At 38.9% G+C, this 22,274-nt stretch overlaps 1 protein-coding gene across 1 annotated transcript in view; it reads right to left on the reverse strand.

Annotated features, from left to right (window-relative positions):
• Positions 1-2,061: 2,061 nt before the first annotated feature.
• Positions 2,062-22,274, reverse strand: part of myo5c (myosin VC) — a 37,218-nt gene continuing 17,005 nt past the window's right edge. Inside the window, exons 19-40 of the mRNA XM_034176193.1 lie at positions 17,755-17,966; positions 17,499-17,664; positions 17,256-17,402; positions 16,579-16,743; positions 16,391-16,484; positions 16,244-16,307; positions 15,880-16,154; positions 15,704-15,767; positions 15,535-15,615; positions 12,742-12,922; positions 12,555-12,648; positions 12,386-12,452; positions 12,102-12,270; positions 11,938-12,022; positions 8,192-8,290; positions 6,700-6,854; positions 5,778-5,867; positions 5,538-5,688; positions 5,159-5,444; positions 4,905-5,079; positions 3,157-3,237; positions 2,062-2,904 (exon numbers count right to left, since the gene is read on the reverse strand). Coding sequence (XP_034032084.1) covers positions 2,752-2,904; positions 3,157-3,237; positions 4,905-5,079; positions 5,159-5,444; positions 5,538-5,688; positions 5,778-5,867; positions 6,700-6,854; positions 8,192-8,290; positions 11,938-12,022; positions 12,102-12,270; positions 12,386-12,452; positions 12,555-12,648; positions 12,742-12,922; positions 15,535-15,615; positions 15,704-15,767; positions 15,880-16,154; positions 16,244-16,307; positions 16,391-16,484; positions 16,579-16,743; positions 17,256-17,402; positions 17,499-17,664; positions 17,755-17,966 — 3,054 coding nt within the window. The 3' untranslated portion in view covers positions 2,062-2,751. The remainder of the gene's footprint in view (positions 2,905-3,156; positions 3,238-4,904; positions 5,080-5,158; positions 5,445-5,537; positions 5,689-5,777; positions 5,868-6,699; positions 6,855-8,191; positions 8,291-11,937; positions 12,023-12,101; positions 12,271-12,385; positions 12,453-12,554; positions 12,649-12,741; positions 12,923-15,534; positions 15,616-15,703; positions 15,768-15,879; positions 16,155-16,243; positions 16,308-16,390; positions 16,485-16,578; positions 16,744-17,255; positions 17,403-17,498; positions 17,665-17,754; positions 17,967-22,274) is intronic.

Genomic DNA, 22,274 nt, shown 5'->3' on the forward strand with positions numbered 1-22,274 from the left:
TGAGCTCACAGAGGAGGAACTGGTGGAAATATTGAACTCCAAGGATGCCAAAAACACTAAGAAGGTATTCTGAATCAATCATATGCTGTTCACGACAAAATAAATTGATCTAATTTACTTGACTTTGTTGTTTGCTTAATTTGGGAGGGGGGTGGAGAACATAATTTATGGATGGCAAGTCATCCAACATAGAGAAACACTGGATGAAGAAAAGTTATATTGGACGAGCGCCATCCATTATTTGTATAAATATATATATATATATATATATATATATTGTGAAGAACAATTACCTGTAAATATTCAGTCTGTTTATCGAAAGGTAAAATCAATATAATCTGTGAGGTTTGTATTGTTTTCAAATTCAAAAATTTCGTGTTTCTGTGAGTGGAGTAAAAACATGGAATAAATTGAATCAAGAACTTAAACAATGCCAAACAATTCATCAGTTTAAAAAAAATTAAAAGAAAATTTTTTTCCAAGTATGTTATGTAAGAGATTTAAAGGTTGAGTGTTCACGGCTAAACTTTGAAGTAGCTTTTGAAGGAAGCTGAAAGATGTTTTTGTCACTTAAGGACAGATTTGTAAAGAGGGGTGGGGTTATAAAAGTGATTCACTTCTTCCCACTCCTATTCAGACATGCATTTTTTTTTTTTAATTTGGAAAAATAAGGTGAATGTGATGTGATGTTTTGATGACAGATCTGATGTTCAATGTTTGTTTGTGTCTGTGTGAATAAATTTGTTCATTCATTCATTCAACACAAATAACAAAAAACATACACAGAGCACAAAACAATAAATACTATTATTCGTAATCACATATACAGTACCAACGATTGCTGACAGAATACTGTCCTATCACATGATGGAATATGAGGCACCTCAGGACATTACAATTTTATTTATATTTAAGCAAAGAAAAAAGTTGTGTACATGGTTAAAAGTTTACAGCAACATTTTCAAATATTTGTAAAAAAAAACCCAAAGTGATAGGGCATCCAGTTTGCAGAGTTTAATTTAGCACCATTCACCTACATTCTGTGGTCATGGTGGGATTTTTAAGGAGCCACAGAGAAGCGTAGCTCAATAACTCACACGGGCTCCGCTTTACCTGTAAAACTGAATCATTGTTGGGGACTGTTTTACAAATAATGTAATTCTAATCAATATATTATTCATGTGTTGTTTTCACTGTGAAATCAATCAATGAAGTGTAAAAAAATTAAAGTCATTGTAAAACATTCAACACACCCTTGAGCTTTTATACATTTTAATTTTCTATGACATAAAATTTTAAAAAAAGAAAAAACACTTTACATTAAAAATTCTAAAACAGTGTCCTTTAAGCTCACACTGAAAACAAATCTCCACAACATTACATTAATTAATAAAATATCAAAGCCAAAGCATGTGCCTAGGTGTGTGTCCTCTTTGGTGTAACAAAAAAATCATCACTTTTAGAGCCAGTTTTAGTTTGCAGACAAGTCAGTGGAGGATACATGAACATTTCCAAGTAGGTGAGTATGTCTTTGATTTGGACTTCAAATATCAAAATCAAATGTAAAGGATCAATAAAAATATCTTCCAACTGAGGTTCATATCTTATTTGTTAGGACTGAGATCAGTAAATGGCTTATCTCATCTAATTTTTGGAATTGCATAATTGTGGAAAATGACCTGAGCTGTCAATGAACAAAAATCAACTAAATCAAACTATTTGGCGAGTTAGTTTTTATTTTATTTATTTTTGCCTCTGTAGATCAGCTGAGTGGAGTTTAAATAAACCAATGAAGATGTGCTTGGAGTGTAAATGCTCACCTTTAAATCAAGGGTTTAACAAAAATATGTCATTAACCATTTAGGAATAACAGATATTCCCCTCCATTTTTCAGAAGCCATAGGTAACTGGACAAACTAAATATAAGGATTAGTTTTGGAATACAAATTATCAATTTTATAGGAATTTTTTTTTTTTTCCCCAAAGTCAGGGGTTGGATACATGAATGTTTCCATGTCACTGACAATGTCTAGGACAAAAATCATTAAGAAGTTAGTGTGCTAGTGTTCTCCTCCATCATGACGTTATGACTGGAGATGTGACAGGCAACGCTTCTACTATCTACAATTTCTCTCCTCTGAGTTGTCTGTGTGTCTTGGTGGCTTCCCTCACAAGTCTCCCTCTCACTCAGTTTTTGAGAACTGCCTACACCAGACAGATTTACCATACAACACCAAACTGTTTGTACATTTTTAATGACTAACGTAAATGAAGTGCAAAACATATGTTCACGTCCACAACTTGTGTCATGAAAACTGGACGTAAATGTGATGATTTATATTAAAAACGATCCTTATATTTAGGTTGTCCAATTACTTATGGGCTATGAACATAGAGGGACAATGTATACACATGACTGTAATTCCTAAATGTTAATGGGATATTTTTGTTAAACCCTTGAATTAAAGATGGATCTTGTCATTTCAGCTCCACTGTAGTGGTGCAAAAGGCAAAATGAATAAAACTGGGTCAGTGTCTAAATACTTATGAACCCAACTGTAACTGTTATCTGTCTAAACATTCTAAGTCTAAGCATTAAAATTTTGTGTCAAAACTGGGTAAATTATCTTTATCAAAGACATAACACACACACACACACACACACACACACACACACACACACACACACACACACACAGAGAGTTGTGGTGTAGTGGACTGTGGTTTCCATGTGGATGAAATGTCAGATGGTCAGATTCTAGTTAGGAAGCCCAGATGAAGGCTGTTTGGGACTTGCAGCTGCTCCAGAGCCTGTGTGGACGTATGGAAGGGAAACGTGACCTGGAAGCGATACTGTGTGTCCAGCATCAGCTGTGTGGTGCCTTCATGATCCTGCAGTAGTGCCTACACACACACACACACACACACACACACACACACACAAAGAAAGAAATGCAAACATAGCATGTGACAAAGTATTTCCTGTAGGGGAGAGCGACAGTAAAATCGGCTCCACTGAATTATTCCAACATTTCAATTAAAATCTTTTTTTTCTGTTGATGCATGAGAGAATGCAGTGAACAGTATTCAATGTTTTTGTTGCATACCAAATATACTACACTTTTTCAAACGTTTTCAACATATTTTACAGCTCACCTGAACTTTGCGGACAAATGATGAAGCCACTCTTTTTTCAAAATCATCAATGGGCGTGTAGGAGTTCAAAATCTTCACAATCTGCAAATTTTTAAATTGAGTGTGTTTTAGTTCATTGTAAAGGATGATTTTGTGACTACTTTTGTATATTGCAGCAGCACAGTGGGTGTTGGGGGCCACAATGCTTCCAAATTAAGACAACATGAACAAATGCAAAAAAACACAAATGCAAAAAAAAACCAAACATGTGCATCAATTCAACAACAGGGAGTTGCATGAAAAAAGTTTTGCAAATTGGGGGGGAAAAAAAAAAAACTTGCAAACACAGAGAACACTCAATATAACCCGGCGCACATTTAATATGAAATGTATCTGCTCCAAATTCTTGCACAGCACCCAAAACCGAAATACTTTGCAAAACAATGGAAGTAGCAACAACACAAGTAATCATAACATAAACTAAAATTTGTTTGGAAGACTTTAACTGACACACACACACACACACACATTATCGCTACCTGGTCAGCATAGCTGAGTAAGTTTATTGATTTACTTTATTGATGATTTTATTCTTACGCTATCTATATGTTTATATTTTATTTTATTTGCAATCCACAAATGAAGTTGGGCGGAGGTTATGTTTTCACCCGTTTGTTTGTGAACAGCCTGGAACCCACAATTTTTCATGTATTGTTATGAAATTTTTATGGAGAATTTATATCCTGATACACAAAAACTGATTCAATTTTCAAGGTCATAGGTCAAAGTCAGGAAAAATCTTCGAAAGTCCCCATCCATTAACACTGAAGAATATTTACAAATTCATAACTGTCCAAAAAAAATCCAATTTCTTTCATATTTGACAGCATTATGTAGGCTAGTATCCTTTATCAACTGACAAAGTTTGATCTAGATCTGATCTAGCTTACAGATTTCGTGGCCGTTGAAATCCCCATTTAATGTATATTTTACATTATATCTTAATCAAATGTGCCCCAATCACTTTCATATTTGAAAGTGAGGTGCAGACTGGCACTTACTATCCCCTGACCAACTTGGATCCGGATCTGATCTAGACTGAGGATTTTGTGGACATTTGAATTTAATATTGAAAAGCCCATTTGGTGTACATTTTGAATTATAGCTCAATCAAATGTGCCTCAATCACTCTCGTTTTTCTGTTATGGATTTACCTACACCACCAAAATTGGATGGAGATTCCAATTTTATGCCTGATTGTCTATCTTCCAGTTATCAGAGGGAAACCAAGTGCCAAAAAGCAATGACAAATTGTGCATAGCAGAGATAACCAATGTTCAGTGAAAATTATCTGAAAAAGACTTCAGAAACCAAAAAGTTGGAAAAAACCTGACAATGCCACAAAACACTTCTATTCAAGTGCACAAACTAAATACATACTCCTGACATTTGATCACATCTAATTTAGTTTACGAAAAGCCACTTCTAACAGGACTTTGACCTTGACAATTTTTTCCAAGGTAGAAATTTGTGGAATTGGAAACTAATGTTGGCGGAGGTTTACACTCCACTAACACGGTGCTCTAGTTCAGGTTAATATTCTTACGGTTTACAAGCGTTTTCAATACATTTTTTTGGAGTGCAGCTACTTGTGAAATTGATACAGGTTTTTATGTATTTGTAAGTGTTTTCTACATTTTTCTAGTGTTGTGTTCATTTGAAAGCATTGCGTCTCCTTTCAGCCTTCGTACAGCAGCGATTAAACGTACCTGAACAGGATTGAGTTCGGTGCATTTTTCCGCAATTTCTTTGGCGTCATCATCGGTGGACTTGCTGACCTGCAGAAGCCACGCGGTCTGAGACAGCGGCATCAGAGTGTCTATGGCATTGGAGCTTTGCAGCTCCTCCTCCTTCAGCCACTCCTCCAAATAACTGATGTTACATCTAAAGAAATAAAGCAGCTATACAACTGAAACTTTTTTTTTGTTTTTTGGCACCAATTATTTGAGCAATACGGAGACACCTGATTTGCATTCCCTTCCTGCAGGAGCACATGTCTTTGCGGAGCATGATGCTGTTGAAGGTCATCACACCGATGAGGAAGAAAAGCTGCTTGATAACTTGTCTGATGAGATGATGTTCCATGCCATGTTGACTCATGGTGGAGAGGAAGACACTGAGCTGCTGGAGGATGGAGGAGATTGTGTAGATCTCGGTGTCCTCATAAACACTGTTGGAACGCTTCCTGAAGCCTGATGGCTTCATGCTAGAAATCCCCTGTAAACTCTCATGCTCCAACATACCAGGCACTGTAAGTAAAAAAAAATAAATCACACTTACTAGAATTGCTCATACAGGTAAGTCTCAGTGCACTGATTGTGTCACGGTAACATGTAAAATACCGATTGCGGGAGTGAGACTTTTTTCCATGACTGAGATAAACTGGTGATAAATGTGGATGGCCAGGTCGCTGAGAATCTGCCGGTGTTCTGACAAATCAAAATTCTTCAAGCAGTTCTTCTGCTGTTGAGGAGTATTTTGGTTCATGAACTCCTGTCATACATACATACAGACCAAAGTAAGCGATATTATGACATGATTAAAGGATGGCATGTGGAACATCGCATCCAGCAAAACCCTACCTCCTCGCCGCTGTACTGCTTCAGACAGTTCAGCAGTTGGTATGTGTTGGAGAGCCAGAATGACAGCAACTCAAAGTCTTTGGAGTGATTCTTAAACAAAAAGTGACAGTTTAGCATTTTGTATCGTGTAGTGTGTTATAGTGCAGTGTAGTATTTTGTCCATTCACTCATCTTCTTCCACTTATCATCAGAGTAAGTTAAAGGATAAATTCACTTTCTTACAACCCTAGACATATTAGCAATCAAGATTCTGAGTGCTCAACTCAACTTCTGATGTGTGATTGCTTCATTTGAAAGAAATCCTTTCTTGAAAACTCTGGTTTGAAGTTAATCCAAAGTCAATGAGGCAACGACAGATGGAGTTAAAAAAGAAAAATAAATCCACCTTACACTCAAAATGGCACCAAAATAAAATTCCAAATGTACTTTGCCACTGTTGTGTCAAAACTGAGGGAAACTGTTTCCGAAAAACCATCAGAAATAAAGACAGTGATGGTATTCCAAGACAGTATTCCATACTGGCAGGATGCTGAGAATTAATTTTATTTTATTTTATTTATTTATTGTGTGTGTATGACAGTTGTTTATGTCTGTTTGTATTGTTCTATTTTGTGACTATGTTACTCTTGGTTACTCTTGGAAAGAGATTTTTAATCTCAGTGAGGCTTTTACATGGTTAAATAAAGGACGGGGAAAAAGGTGAAAGTTATACAGACATTGTTAGTGGTACAACAATGTCTGCAGAAATACAGCCAACCAGCTGTATTTTTTCCTAATACACCCATCTAAATCAAAATATTAAAGCAAATAATTAAACTGCTTCTTACCATAAATAAGTTACACTGTTGGGAACAGTTTTCTTCCCTACAAAAAAGGACTATTCTTGAAAAAGTAAAGCCAATAAAGTCAAAATAAACCTCACCATGATAACCTTTTTAACACCACTGATGATTGCATTCAAAAGCGACTTGAGTTTGGCATCATCGTTCACATAGTCAGCATGGCGGATGCACATGAAGAGGATGTAGGCTGGCAGACCTAGGATCATGTTGACCACCACACCTTTGGGCTTCAGGTCTGTGGGAAGATTGCCAGGTATTATGCCAAATACTCAGAGTAAAAAAAAAAACAAAAACCACAGCACACTTAGATCATCACAGCGCAACGTGGGAGGAACATATAAAATGTTGAAGCCTAAAGGACCAAAAAAGTCATTTTATGTTCGAGTTCAAAATATATAACCACTACCATGTTGCCTGTGGGGATCCGCGGGCTTTAGATTATAAAATAGGCAGCTGACATTTTTAAAGTCCAGAATGTTTCTAGAACCTTAGACCTTAACAATTTTTAGAGGAAGAACTCAATCCTATTATTTCCTGTTAAATACATATTTTTATGTTAATTTACTGTCTTAATGCATTTAGAAATTGTTTAGGCTCTTGTTATCATATACACACTATTATTATTATCATTATTTTATTATTACTTCTATTTTGTCATTTGATTTTTAAATGGACCACAATGGAAACAAGTGTTTTCACTTTATTGTGTCATCCAAGCATTTTTTTTTTTTTTTACATATTTCCAATTATATTATGTACTTACATTGAAGTTACTAAATAAAATCACGCAGGCAATCATGCTTTTAATATAAAGATGATTTACCGCCCCTGCTGGAATGGCGTGTGAGTCCAGAATGTAAAAATCAGCATCCATTGTTCAGTGTTGTTGTAGCCATAGTTGCTCCAAAAATATTAGTCCTATCAATGGTCTCTTCTGGCGGCATTCATCCTTGACCCAAAGTACATAAGCATACCAAAGGGAAAATGTCAGCTCTTCACAGTTTGTCCATGATCAAAGTTATATGCACGCACATACAGCTTTGTGTCTTTTCTGCATTCTGCTACAAGCAGGTGCTTTTAATTTTAATTTGATGTCTTCCGCCACAGTCTCACAGTTTCACTCATGGTACCGCCAACACTTAATTAAACTGACTAAACCAATTGAACTACAAAAACATAATAAATCAATATCACCAACAACACTGTTAAACTAGCATGAACCACAGTAACATTTAAAACCCCCAAACCCCGAACTCCCACTGTGCATTGAGGCACAATGCCCATTGTTCACCGCTATTAGCTAATATATCTAATTTTTCCAAAATTAGATATTGATGATTGAGCCATACACACATGCACACAGAGGCCACTTAGCTATTATAATATAGATTTTTAACGGAAATGTAAATAAAGTCCTCCATCTAATTTTTATTTCTATTACAAATGTATTGTACAGTCAATAGCTGCCAGTAACATAATGTTTCAACATCCATATTTTGGGCTCAAATATCAAAATGACAAGTACTGTCCTTTAAAACATCAATGGCAGTACAACAGAAAAAGAAAGTGTACCCAGAATGAGGTTTTGAATAAGCCTGGTTTCATCCTCTCTTCTGTATTCCAACATGCCAAGGTATTCTTTGGGTAGAGCAGGCCCAGACGTTTGCTTGGCTGCAAGAAATGTTAAACCGGAAATAAAATTTGATCCCACCGCACACCTTAAAGAATGGCTATACTGTAACAAAAATATATATATAATTTATTGTAACATGCAAACTGAACAGACACAGAGGACAAGACTAGAACAAGAGACTCAACCTCTCAGGGAAAATGGCTCGACTGAACGTCTATTTACTGAACAAGAAGAAGAAGATAGACTAAATTAAGCAAACACTAGATATGCAACCTGACTGAGGTAAAATTGGGCAAGACACAATCGGGGCAGTATACACAAATTAGAACAAAACATACATGATTACACATTTATTACAGTTGAGGAAGCTCTGTGAGATAATGAAAGAGAAACAGCAGAGGAGCATTGTGGGTGAGAAAGAAAACAGCCAGTCATTCATACAAAATGATAGGATAAGGATGTCCAGAATAAGAAGAACAGAATCACATCAGGAACTTCTCCATCCTCAAACCTAACAGATACTTAGAAAGGCCACATAGACAGATGGGGCACAGCAAGACTAAGTTGTGTTAGTAGTGAGGAGGTGCATGGTTGGCCTTAAACAGAAAAAAAAAATAATAATAATAATTTCCAGGACAGCCAGAAGGGTCACCAAGGGGTACAAAAACAGAGCAGGGTACAAAAACAGAGTGAAGCCAGCAAGCTACCCCAGATGCAAAAATAGAATGGAGTAAGGAAAGCTGGCAATGTCCTTCATGCAGTTACTGTCTGGGCCAGAGTCAAAGGTGACAGTCATCAGATGGACACCATATGGAAAGGGACTTCCCACTTAGTTAAACCACACAAGAAGATGCCTCAGCACAATCAGCACCCCAAGACCAGTGGACTCTATCACAAGACCAGGAACTCCTACAGGATCAGGAGATTGGTGGTCTCTGCCACAGTATGAGTGGGCTCTGTCTCCATAGGAGCCTTTTTTGGTATTGCCAACAATTTGCAGCCTGCATATCAACCTCCAGACAGACGAGTGCTGGCTTTGGCTGTTGGTCAAGCGAGCTCAGTGACAGTCAAATTATAAATTTTGCACAAAATTTGTTCGTAAAAAAGGCTTTTTAAATGCATAGTTTGAATATCAGCAGGGATAACAGCTATCAGCAGGCTTAACTAAAGTGTCGGTGCTGGTTTAGGAGAACACGCCATACTTAAGGGCCGCTTCACACATTCTACAACCCCAATTCCAATGAAGTTGGGACGTTGTGTGAAATGGAAATAAAAATAGAATACAATGATTTGCAAATCCTCTTCAACCTATATTCAATTGAATACACCACAAAGACAAGATATTTAATGTTCAAAACTGATAAACTTTTTTTTTTTTGTGCAAATATTTGCTCATTTTGAAATAGATACCTGTAACATGTTTCAAAAAAAGCTGGGACAGTGGTATATTTACCACTGTGTTACATCACCTTTCCTTCTAACAACACTCAAAAAGCATTTGGGAACTGAGGACACTAATTGTGAGTGTCATGATTGTGTATAAAAGGAGCGTCCCCAAAAGACTCAACCGTTCACAAGCAAAGATGGGGCAAGGATCACCACTTTGTGAACAACTGCATGAAAAAATAGTCCAACAGTTTAAGAACAATGTTTCTCAGCATTCAATTGCAAGGAATTTAGGGATTCCATCATCTACAGTCCATAATATAATCAGAAGATGCAGAGAATCTGGAGAACTTTCTACACGTACGCGGCAAGGCCGAAAACTAACATTAAATGCCTGTGACCTTCGATCCGTCAGGCGGCACTGCATTAAAAACTGACACTGTGCAAAAGATCTTACCACGTGGGCTCAGGAACACTTCAGAAAACCATTATCAGTTAACGCAGTTCGTCGCTACATCTACAAGTGTAAGTTAAAACTCTACCATGCAAAGCGAAAGCCATACATCAACAACATCCAGAAATGCCTTCTCTGGGCCCAAGCTCATTTGAAATGGACAGACGTAAAGTGGAAAAGTGTGCTGTGGTCTGATGAGTCCACATTTCAAATTGTTTTTGGAAATCATGGACGTCGTGTCCTCTGGACAAAAGAGGAAAAAGACCATCCAGATTGTAAAGTTCTAAAGCCAGCATCTGTGATGGTATGTGTTAGTGACTGATTTGTACTTAGTCATACTGTGTGTGAAGGGGCCCTAAACCATGACAACAAAATTAACTGCAGACAAATTCAGATGAGACACAAACTAGAGGGTCCATTCAAAAAATAAAAAGATCACGTACAATAATACTAATAACCTTTATTTAACCAGGTTGAATTCCACTTAGATAGAAACCTCTTACAAGGATGACCTGGCCAAGAAAGGCAGCAGCACACATCATGAAGGAAAGGTTAACATGAACATGAGAATGTTGGTGATAAATAAGATACAATCATCTTGGTCATAATAACATTGCACATGATGCAAAGTCTCAAGAAGATTTGGATTCAGAAAAAAAATCCCACTCGTGATCTCGTAAAATAGACCAGAGGGTGTTCAAGGAAGTCAGTCTGGGCAGTTTCAGTTCAGACTGGAGAACCTTCCAATCAGAAGGAGCTGAGAAACTGAAGGCATTCTTTCCTGCTTCAGCGTGGACATGAGGTACACGAAAACGTAACGTCATTTGAACGCAGAGCATAACAGCTTTCAGATCTCTGATGTAAACTGGATAAATAGGTTGGAACCAGACCAATAAAAGTTTTGTAAACCAGAATCATCCAGTGTGTATAACGCCTGACAGACAAAGAGGGCGTGCCCGCTTTGGCATACAACTCACAGTGGTGGGTGAGGCGGTTACAACCAGTGATGAATCTCAGGGTGCGGTGATACAGCGATACAGGGGGTCAAGTACTGTAGACAACTGGATGAAGCACACCTATACATGACATCACCATAGTCCAATAACGGCAGGAAGGTAGCAGTTATCAGGAGCACTAAAGGAGATGCACGACTTGTTTCTTTAAAGCAGTGGTCTCCAAACTATTCCAGAAAGGGTCGAGAGGATGCAGGTTTTCTTTGCAGCCACCGACTCCAGCAGGTGATTTCACTGATTAACATCACTTGGAGCAGGTGGGATGAGTTCATCAGTGAAATCACCTGCTGGGGTCGGTGGCTGCAAAGAAAACCTGCATCCTCTCGGCCCTTTCTGGAATAGTTTGGAGACCACTGCTTTAAAGGAAGCCTAGCGTTACCCTTAATTTGGAGAGCAAGTGTTTAAAATGAACTTTAAAAGAAAGCTCCATGTCAATAGTCAATCCCAAATACTTGCAGCTGCTGACTAGCTCAAGAACATTACCTCAGGCAGTTTTGATTGATGGTATGTTCTCCAAGGAAACAACAATAATCTACTATTGACTAAGAAAAAGTAACAAGTATAGATACACAAGAAGAGAAAGATAACAGGCAAGGAGGAGAGGTGTGCATGATTAGAAGACTGCTTGCAACTGGGGAACGATCCTGGAAGGGTGAAAGATAACGTGCAACAGAGTGGAGTGGACTTACATAAAACACAACAGCATGTCAAACAAAATTTGACTGGAAATGATGGCACAAAGATGTCCAAAATAAATAAAATAGAATTATGAAAAAAAATAATACAGAAACGTGTTTATTTGACAGCGGTAATGCAGAGTCCACAGTTCTACCTCTCTGTGATGTTTCAAGGCTCTTAATTTGATTTTGGAGTTTCTTTATTAGTCTGTCCTTCTTGTCAAGTTGTTCTTCAAAATCCTGTAAGAAAAGCAGGATTTGTTAATCTTTCTTACAGACATAATTCTGCCATGAGACTTTGTCGTTATTAACTACACACCATGTTCTCAGCGGTTAGCCGTGAAGCCTCTTGTCTAAGCCTGCTCTTCAGTTCGCTCTCGATCAGCTGATGTCTCTTCAAGTGATCATTCTCCTCTTGTAGTTCCTCCAATGTAGCTTGAAGTTCCATTTTCTCCTCCTCCAACTCTTCAGCTTTTGTTTCAAAGAGTCTAAAAAAAAAACAAAAAAAAAAACAGGACGATTTAGAACAAAAATTTAAAAGAATTATACCTGTGCAGGGACTACCACATCTTTTCTGAAAGGATGTAAATTTGAGCATTTTACCTGCCCTGTGAGCGTTCTTCTTCGATCTCCCTTTGAAGATTATAGTTATGTCCTCCGTTTGTCTTTTGGATGAAAATGGTTGAACAAACATACATAAGGATAATAAAATATTCAAACACTACAAAGGGTCTTTGTAGTGAAAAATCACAGCACAAGCATCTACACCCACCTGCCAACTCTCTGGTCTTCTGCTCTACATGGACCTCCAATTCTTGCTTCTGTCTCTGCAGCTCAGAAATCTGCAGTTTGAGCTCAGGTATAATCTGTCAAATATCAAATCAGTAATAACATAAATAAACTACCACATGTATCACAGTGCATCGGTTCAAGTAGAGATGAAGAATGAAATGGCATACTGCGTTTTCACTGCTAAGCCTGGACACTTCTTGGTGAATGCTCTTATTGACATCACTCTTCTCCTGAAACAGGTTTTGTAGCTTGCCATTTTCATTCTGAAGGTGGTCCACTTTCAGTCTGAAGCCCTCCAACTGGGTCTCATAGCTTTCCTTTTGCTCCTTCTGGTGGTTTTGCAGTATCCTGAAATCATAAGTGGGGACCATTCATGCAAAAGCAACTTCGTCATTGGTTATTAGTAAGTGCCAAGATATGTAGTGCTGTATATTACAACTTGGTTAGTACACATTACCCACTTCTGCGATAGTCCCAAGCTCAGGTAAATAAAAAAAGGATTAGGGTCTGGAAGGGTACCCAGCTGTAAAACCTTTACAAATATCATAAATTAGTAGTTTCCATTTAACCCATTGTTATGGATGGTTTGTTATGGATGTACTGACTTTTGGGATGAAAGACCAGTCCACCTGGTGCATGGATTTTGCAGATGACATTTGTTGTTTGGCACCAGAAAAAATAAAGTACAGAGAAAGCTAGAATAATGGAGAAGGGCTTTGAAAGACAGAGAACTAAATATTCATAGGAAGAACACAGAGTATTTCAAGTTTAGTGAAGATCAGGGTTCACAAATTAGCTTCCAGGGGGAGGTACTGAAAAGAGTGAATACAGTAAAACTCGCGTATAATGGATTCAGGGGGACCAGTGAATTTTGTCTGTTATAATCGAAATCTGCTATATGCTTAAAACGGACAAAATCCGCTTTAAATCAAATCAAATCAATTTTATTTATATAGCGCCAAATCACAACAGTTGCCCCAAGGCACTTTATATTGTAAGGCAAAGCCATACAATAATTACGGAAAAACCCCAACGGTCAAAACGACCCCCTGTGAGCAAGCACTTGGCGACAGTGGGAAGGAAAAACTCCCTTTTAACAGGAAGAAACCTCCAGCAGAACCAGGCTCAGGGAGGGGCAGTCTTCTGCTGGGACTGGTTGGGGCTGAGGGAGAGAACCAGGAAAAAGACATGCTGTGGAAGAGAGCAGAGATCAATCACTAATGATTAAATGCAGAGTGGTGCATACAGAGCAAAAAGAGAAAGAAACACTCAGTGCATCATGGGAACCCCCCAGCAGTCTAAGTTTATAGTAGCATAACTAAGGGATGGGCTTTATGTATAAAACGGACAAAATCTACAGTCAGGAGGCACCGAACAATCTACAACCAATTAGGTTTACGTATTTCCCTGATTAAACGCCTGACCTTGAATCAAACATTACACTTGTAAAATTATGTGACAGAAAGCCATCTGGTAAAGGCAGACCAAATACAATCATACTGATGGAATTTATCTAGTTGTCCATAACTCATTTGCTCACAGGGTGTCAATTTGACCATTGTCGTCAACTACTCCACATAAGGAGGGGGTTGTTTTTGCCGCCAGTGCCTCAACAGAATCTGTTTAGTTGTGGTAAGAGCCAAAACAATCCATCTCTTTTCATCAGAAAAAAAGTGAGATTCCGGAAGTCCTGTGGTAGAGCCGAGCACAGCCAGTTTAGATGAAATTTGGAATCTTCTGTCCAGAATACTGAAAATAACCTCTGAAATGTTTTTTTTTTTTTCCACCAATCCTGAAAAGCTGTAATGAGCTCCACTTCTTTCATCAACTTCCAAACCAACGGTATGGTACGTGTAATTTCCCTCCATGAATTGCAGGTCATTTGGGCATCTTTTTCTGACTTTGTGTTGTAAAGTTGGTCATATTTGCAGATTTTTCTACCAAACATATTTGATCCATGACTGAAATGTAATCTGCCTGTGCACTGCAAAGACTTTTAAAATATGATGGAAGAGGAAGGAGTGAAACCACAAAAAAAGACAAATCAAAGCCCTTTAGCATTTAGCATTGAGCAGGTACATGGGTTCGCAGCCATGCAGACGGGCTCAGATCTAAAGCGGTTTGGTATGCTACACCCAGGGATATGTGTGAAACTTATCATATTACAGTGCAGGCAGCAAGTAGAATTTTGTTAATAATCGCTGATCTTGAATTATGGCCTGCCTCGTTTAGACGCCGAGTCTGAGCACGGTTTGAAAAAATGCCCAGTCTTTTAATCACAGAAATACGGTACCCACTTTCCTCGAATCGACGAGTGCCAGTGAAGAACTTCATTTCGTACCTCTGTTACTGGACACGTCCAGGCTGCTTTGTCCGTTATATGCGAGGGGTTTTTAATGGAAATACATTGCAATCGGACAGGACGTTTTGTCTGATGTGAGTGAAAATCTGTTATATATGGTGTTTATTACATGAAAAACTATACAAAAGCATTGGGACTTTTGCTTTTGTCCGGTGAGTACAAATATCCGGTTGTAAACAATGATGGTTTATGCAAGTTTTACTGTATGTTCAAATACATGAAATCAGTTGTAGCCAAAGACCAGTCTTGATAGAACACTTGGAAGAGAACATCAGGAGAGCGGAGTGCCGAGATGACTGTGTGGAATTACAAATATAGACAGAATAAGAAAGACAAAATCAAAAAGGGGAAATATTTGAGAAATCCAGGAACGTATACTGAGGGATTCGGGACACGCTAAATAGAAACAATGACCATGTCGTGAGTGCTGAGAACTGAAGTACGGGTGATGAGACAGAGGGGAAGGCTCACATCTAGGTGGATGGACTGAGTACAGGAGCAGGTTGTTTGGAGAAGGTTGGTCAGAAACATCGACTCCACACATGAAAACAGATCAAGAGAAAGATAAAGTGTATGTAGAACTTGTAGAACTCTGGACCTTGTAGCTTTGTGCAGGTTGTCAAAGGCAGTCAGCAAATCTTCTATTTCATAAATCTTCTCTTTGTCATTTGGAGTTAGACTTCAGAGAAGAAAAAAGAAGAGAGAAAGCAATGAGATGTAGAACAACAAAAGTGATTAATAGAACATACCTAAAATAGCTACATTACCCTAAAAGCACCTCTTCTTCAACAACACCACCCAGAAGCTGTCTTGTAATCTCGTGCATTTTAGCTATAGATACAGAAAAAGAGCTTTGTGGTTCTCCAGCGGTATGTGACACATATATGTATGAAGATGAGATTGTGTCATATCCTTAAAATGTGAGGTGGTGAATAGGTTATACCTCTTGCCTGTTCAGACTGTTGCTTTATCTTTCGGTCAAAGTTATTTTTCTGATTTTGTAGGTTGTGCAGATCTCGGTGTAGCTCTGGAATGGCCTTGACATGCTTTGTGAGCTGAACGAGCTGCTCCTGTAGATCTGAGTTGACCTGGCCCACCTCCTCCAGCTTTCTCTGCAGGCCGATCCTCTCCTCTTTCAATCGCTTAATCTCCTCTGTCAGAGTTTCCACCTCCTTCTCATGGTCAATTCTCTGGATCTCAATAGTGTTCTCTGCAATTCTGTCAAGAATCATCTGAATAAATTGTACAAGCTGGAGCACAAATATTTGTTTCCAGTTGTACACAAGGTAGATTGTATTTGTCATTACTTTCTAAGCCTGGCTTCATCTTCTTTTTCTTCCAGGAGACTCCTCTTTATTTGATCAAAGTTCTCTGCAGAAGGACAAAGTCACACAAACGTGTCAAACTAGTTATCTAAAGGTAAACGTGCACAAACAAACATAACAACTGTTTACCTTTGAGTTCTTTAGCGGAAAATTCAAACTGTTTTTCCATGTTCTGCTTGTCAAGGATGAGTTTATCTATTTCCTTTTGAAGCTGTGCAGCTACCTAGAAGAAGAACAACAACAACAAAAAAAACTGTTTATTGTATGTCATCAGCAAAGAAAAAGTTGCTCAAAAGGATTAAATTTAAATCACTGACCAGAGTAGCATCTTCTTTGACTTTTTTCTCTCTGGCCTCCAAAGATGCCTTCTGGCTTGCTGACTTTTCCAGCTGCGCCTCCAGACTTTGAAGTCTGCCCATAGCTTGAGAATTTGAGTTAGCCAAGATTTTCAGTCTTTCCACCAGTCCACAGTTCTCTTTACTCTGTAATGATGCAGCCATTCACATGCTTCTACATCACAGCCAATTCAATTCAATGTATTCATTTTATATAGCACCAATTCACAAAAGTGTCGCCTCAAGGCGCTTCACACAAAACAATAAAAAAAAAAACAAGATAAAATGAATTAAAAGACTAAAAGCACAATTAAAAGCTTAAAAAAAGCACAATAAAAGAGTAAAAATAAAAAGCATAGTAACACAACATGCTAGCCACAAAAAACGAGGAAAACAAGTGCATCTTAAGTCTAGTCTTGAAAGTCTCCACAGAATCTGACTGTTTTATTGACGCAGGGAGATCATTCCAAAGAACAGGGGCACGATAAGAGAAAACTCTGACCCGCAGACTCTTTTTTCACCCTAGGGACACAAAGTAATCCTGTGAACGCAAAGTCCGGGCCGGTACGTAGGGCTTAATTACATTAGATTAGATTTTCAACCAACTGGAAAAGACTAATGCCCCAGCCCCAGGTGAAACAACATAGAATCACATTTACCTGATCTTCAAGCTTCTTCTTGAGCTTCTGAACCCTGAAGGAGAGCTGAACATTAACCACGAGCCGACGAATGGTTTGATATCTCCGTCGTGCCAACCATGCCCTGGCGTATTTCTGGAGAACTATGGCTTTGTGCTGTTTTATCATCTGAGCAGTAAAAATGAAAGTCAGCAGTTTTTAACTTTTGTATTTTATCTACTCAAATTATACAAATGAGGAATTAATGATCCTATAGTGTCACACCTTCTTGTACTGTTTACGAGCCATCCAACCTCGAGTGAAGGCCTGGATGGTGATGGAGGCCAGACGAACCAGCTGAAAGATCTGTCTCGTGCGGTAGCCTCTCCAGTGCCTTTGGATTACCACTGCTGCCCAACCCTGCTTCAGTGTTGCAGCACTCACAGTTTTACTGCAGCATATATCCATAAATATTGATATAAATGCAGTGGCAGATACAACAGAAAAAAGGAACAACACACTGGAACGGAATGCCTCTAACCGGATTTTCTTTGTTCCACGGATGTATTGTTGAAGAATTATGGCTGCATCTCTCAACCGCAAATATTTCCTCCTCTGGCTCCACCCACGGAAGTGTTTCTGGATGGTTATGCTGGCTCCTCGAAGTCGGTCCAGGCGCAGCTTCTCTAGATAAGCTACCTGGCCAGCCCTGAAGAAGATCTTCGTCCGGCCAAACTTGTACTGGTTAGAATCCTGGAGGTGAAGCCATGATGTCAAAACATGTTTTAAACTACAGGGATTTGGGGGGGGTGTCTTTCCTCAATAATTATGACTTTACCCTCTTAAAAGAGGTTAAAAAAAAAAAAAAAAAAACTGTTCGGAAGGCAGAAAACATTCATATGACCTTCTAACTTGTAACTATAAAGATTACAAGCCTGCCTCAGTCCATCATTGCAACATAATGCTTAACGCAAGCCAAAGGACACTGTAGCAGATGTTTTGAATCAGACTGTGTCAAGTCTTTATGGCTGAATGCAAACATTAGGTAGTTTCTAGATTTGGCCTTAAGTCACAGTTTAATTAATCATTAGGAGGATAAAGCTAAGGACCACCTGATACACAAGGATCCCCCAGATGTCATTGTATAAGCACAATCTGGGGTAAAATGACAGATGTTTTGCATATTACCAGTGGCGGGGGCACAGTTCAGTTAATTAGATTAGATTAGATAAACTTTATTGATCTCACAGTGGAGAAATTATGTTTACCTCAGACAGCAATTAGTCCACAATTATTACTTGTTTACCGTAATAATGGCACACATCAGAATTAAAGACAGCACATTCACATTTGACATTGTTTATGTGCACTAAGTTTGAAGAAGTCCGTTATCCAAATTGAGACAAGTGGGTGAAGGCCACGCAGCAACCCTGAGATGCGCCGCCACCATCAGCTTGGGGGGAGGAATGGAGGCCAGCTGCAACTATAACTGCACCGCCCCCGCAGAAGGGGGAAGGAATGACGTGAGCAGATGCCGGAGTGGGGGGAATTTGATGGGAGGTAGGAGGGGGATGGGGGGTGGGGGGTGGAGCATGCTTCAGTCCTGTGAAAACAGTTTATTGTCTTTGTGAGTTGAGATAAGAAACAGCCAATATTCCCCAGGCCGCAAAGATTCCTCTGGAGGAAAAACAGTCGGGCAATTTGACCTTCAGGCTTGATAAGCCTGTAATGTTGTGGTTTGAGCAGTGAAAAACACTTAACAGTTCCACTTGAACAACCAATTAAGAATATTCACCGGCCTCTGAAACCTTCAGCTTCATTTGCAAGGCACGCATCTGCTCCAAGATGTCATCCAATATGCGTCTGAGTTCAAGAGTCAACGCAGTCTGAGAATGCACTGCCTTGCCAACCTCGTTAATCATGACAGACAAGCCAGGGGCCGTGGTTCTTGATGCCGCCGTCTTGCTAATTTTCCGGTAGATCAGGGCAGCACATACGCCAAAAAGTACCAGCCCTTCTACCATAAGACCAAAAAGGAATAAATCCTCGATGTCCTCAATGGAGAAAGGCGCCACGCATGCCACATGCCAAGAACTCTAGGAGTTGAGAACATAGCCTGCAGGATGCGTTCCATCTGGGCAGGTAGGATCCCCGGTCCTGACCTTCTTGTAGAAAAAAATGGTGTCAATAGCGTTCAGAGACCAGCTGATCAATTCCATGGTTAAACCAATAGTAGTCCAATAGATCCAGAATCCAATATAATTTGAGGAATTCACAGTCTGGTGAAGTAGGGACTTGAAGGTTAAAGCAGAGAACAGAGATAAGGGAGAGTGGAGGAGATGTGACCGCCCTCGTCGGAGTCCCAAGCTGAATGGGTCAATTCATGAAAAGGGGTCACCAATATGTGAATGAGGGTCAATTTTTAAATTTCCTAGCAAGGTGCTATAGACTGGAAAATATGAATATAGGGACTATGGGGAATGCATAAAATCCACTATTGAGATAAGTCATGCTATACTTTTTTGGATGGGCTCACAGGAAAGCCCCCAGAGTGCTATTTTTGGCAGCTATATTAGGACTCGAGCGTGAAACAAACATAAAGTGAATAATTGATGACTGTTATTTTATTGTTCAACTAAATTCGATCTCCCCATGGGTTTAAGGTTTTCAAGAGTGGTGCTTTCAAACACCACAACTGGAGTTTTATTTATTGAATAAATTAGCAGTTTAGGAACATCAGTTTTAAATGTAACAGACCAGGACACTACGGGTAACATTCAACACCACATTTTTGGCATGCTCTCTGCAGCCGTACCGAGTGATTAAAACACTGGTCTGTGGGGGGAAATTCATTTTACCCTGTGTTCATCAAATGAAAAGTAAATTCAGATTAATTAGTTGAAGTGATTTCTGTTTATTTTTACGAAAATAATACTTAGGTGCTGTGTGTCACATATTTGGTGGGGTTTGGTGTCCCCCTTTTAGATAAAAACTAAAAAAAAGAAAAATTCCAAGATAATTATGTTATCTATGTTATCACAGTTATTTAATCAATATATAAAGACAATCATTTTATATTTTTTTCCCCTGCACATAGGGCTGTTCTGTTTTTACTGACCAATAATGTTGGCTTGTGTAATGGTGACCCTTTTTCATCAAGTGACCCTAATCAGCTATTTAGTGAAGCAAACCTTTTTGTTAGCAGATCAGCTTTCCAGCTAACTTTTAAAACCATTTTGTACAAGTCACATCTACAAAATTTAACTCAGCTAACTATAAGTCAGCTGACATTTTTATAAATAGAGGTTTAATAGTCAAAAATGTTTCCAAACACTAAAATCACACATGCTTGTTCACCATTGGAGCTTATACACTAATACAACAAGCAAAACTGACACATCATGAATAGATAACAAGCATCACCTTGAAGAGAGATGGAGAAGCAGGAGGTCAAGCCAGACTAAATGTATTAATTAAATTATTTAAAAAAATATTTTCCATGTGTATGTTTATTTCTTAATATTTCTTATTTATTTAATACTTTGTATACTATGAATACATTGTAGATTGAATGGAAGCTACAGTTTCATTTAATTTGTTCTTTTAATAATTGATGTACATCTAAGCTCCCATTCCTGTCTAAGATCCTCGAGAGGGTGGTTTCAGACCAACTGACACTCTTCCTGGATCAGAATAACATTCATGACAGGTTTCAGTCCGGTTTTCGTAGACAACTCTACGGAAACGGCTCTTTTGAAAGTGTCCAGCGACATTATGATGTCTGCTGATGCTGGGAAATCCACCGTGTTGGTTCTTTTGGATTTGTCCTCTGCCTTTGATACTGTTGACCACCAGGTCCTGCTGAATAGACTGAGGGATCATGTCGGACTGTCGGGGTCAGTTCTTCGGTGGTTTTTTTCATATCTGTCTGGGCGCAGCTTTAGCGTTTTTGCTAACCAGATAAGGTCAGAGTCTGCGGACCTGTTATGTGGAGTCCCTCAGGGTTCTGGGTTCTGTATTGGGCCCCATTTTGTTTTTATTGTACTTGATCCCTTTAGGTAGGATCATTCAAAGATTTACTGATGTCTCTTACCAGTTATTTGCAGATGACATCCAGCTTTACTGCTCCTTTAAGCCATCTGAGATTAAGAGGCTTGATTCCCTCCTCCATTGTTTGGCGGAAATTAAACAATGGCTAACGAATAACTTTCTTCAGCTTAACGCAGACAAAACAGAGACATTGGTTATTGCCCCTGATGCCCATATTCCAGGTATTCAGCAGTACTTGGGAGACCTGGGCCAGTCTGCTAAATCATGTCTTCGAAACCTGGGTGTCATCTTTGACAAAGACATGTCTTTGGTACAGCATTGTAAACAGCTGACGAGGAATTGCTTCTTTCAATTAAGAAATATCTCTAAGCTCAGGAAAATGGTGTCTCGAAATGATTTAGAGTTTATTATTCATGCTTTTGTGTCAACACGTTTAGACTATTGTAACAGTTTGTTTTCATGTCTAAACAAGAAGGAGTTGCGTCGACTGCAGTTGGTACAGAACTCTGCAGCAAGAATTCTGACACAAGCTAACAGAAGGACTCATATTTCCCCAATTTTAAAGGAACTTCATTGGCTGCCAGTGTCCTTCAGGATCAATTTTAAAATTTTGGTTTTAACTTTTAGAGCTCTACATGGCCAGGCGCCTCCCTATATCTGTGACCTCATCCAGCCTTATGCCCCTGCCAGGGCTTTGAGGTCTGTGGACCAAAATCTGTTGATGGTTCCTCGCACCCATTTTGCAACCAGAGGAGAGCGATCCTTCCAGGCTGTTGCTCCCAGGCTTTGGAATGGTCTCCCGCTCTCTCTGCGCTCACTAGACTCTGTCGATACTTTTAAAAGCCAACTTAAGACTTTCTTTTTTACTCAAGCGTTTTCTTAGCTTTTAGGCTGCTCTGTGATCCTATGTTATGTTTTATGTTTTTATGTCTCGGCCATTGTCTGATGTTTTGTGTGGTGTACTCTGCTTTTATGTTGTGAAGCACCTTGTGGCTCTTGTCTGTGAAAGGT

This window comes from Thalassophryne amazonica, chromosome 8 (genome assembly GCF_902500255.1).
Source record: "Thalassophryne amazonica chromosome 8, fThaAma1.1, whole genome shotgun sequence".
NCBI classification, from domain to species: domain Eukaryota; kingdom Metazoa; phylum Chordata; class Actinopteri; order Batrachoidiformes; family Batrachoididae; genus Thalassophryne; species Thalassophryne amazonica.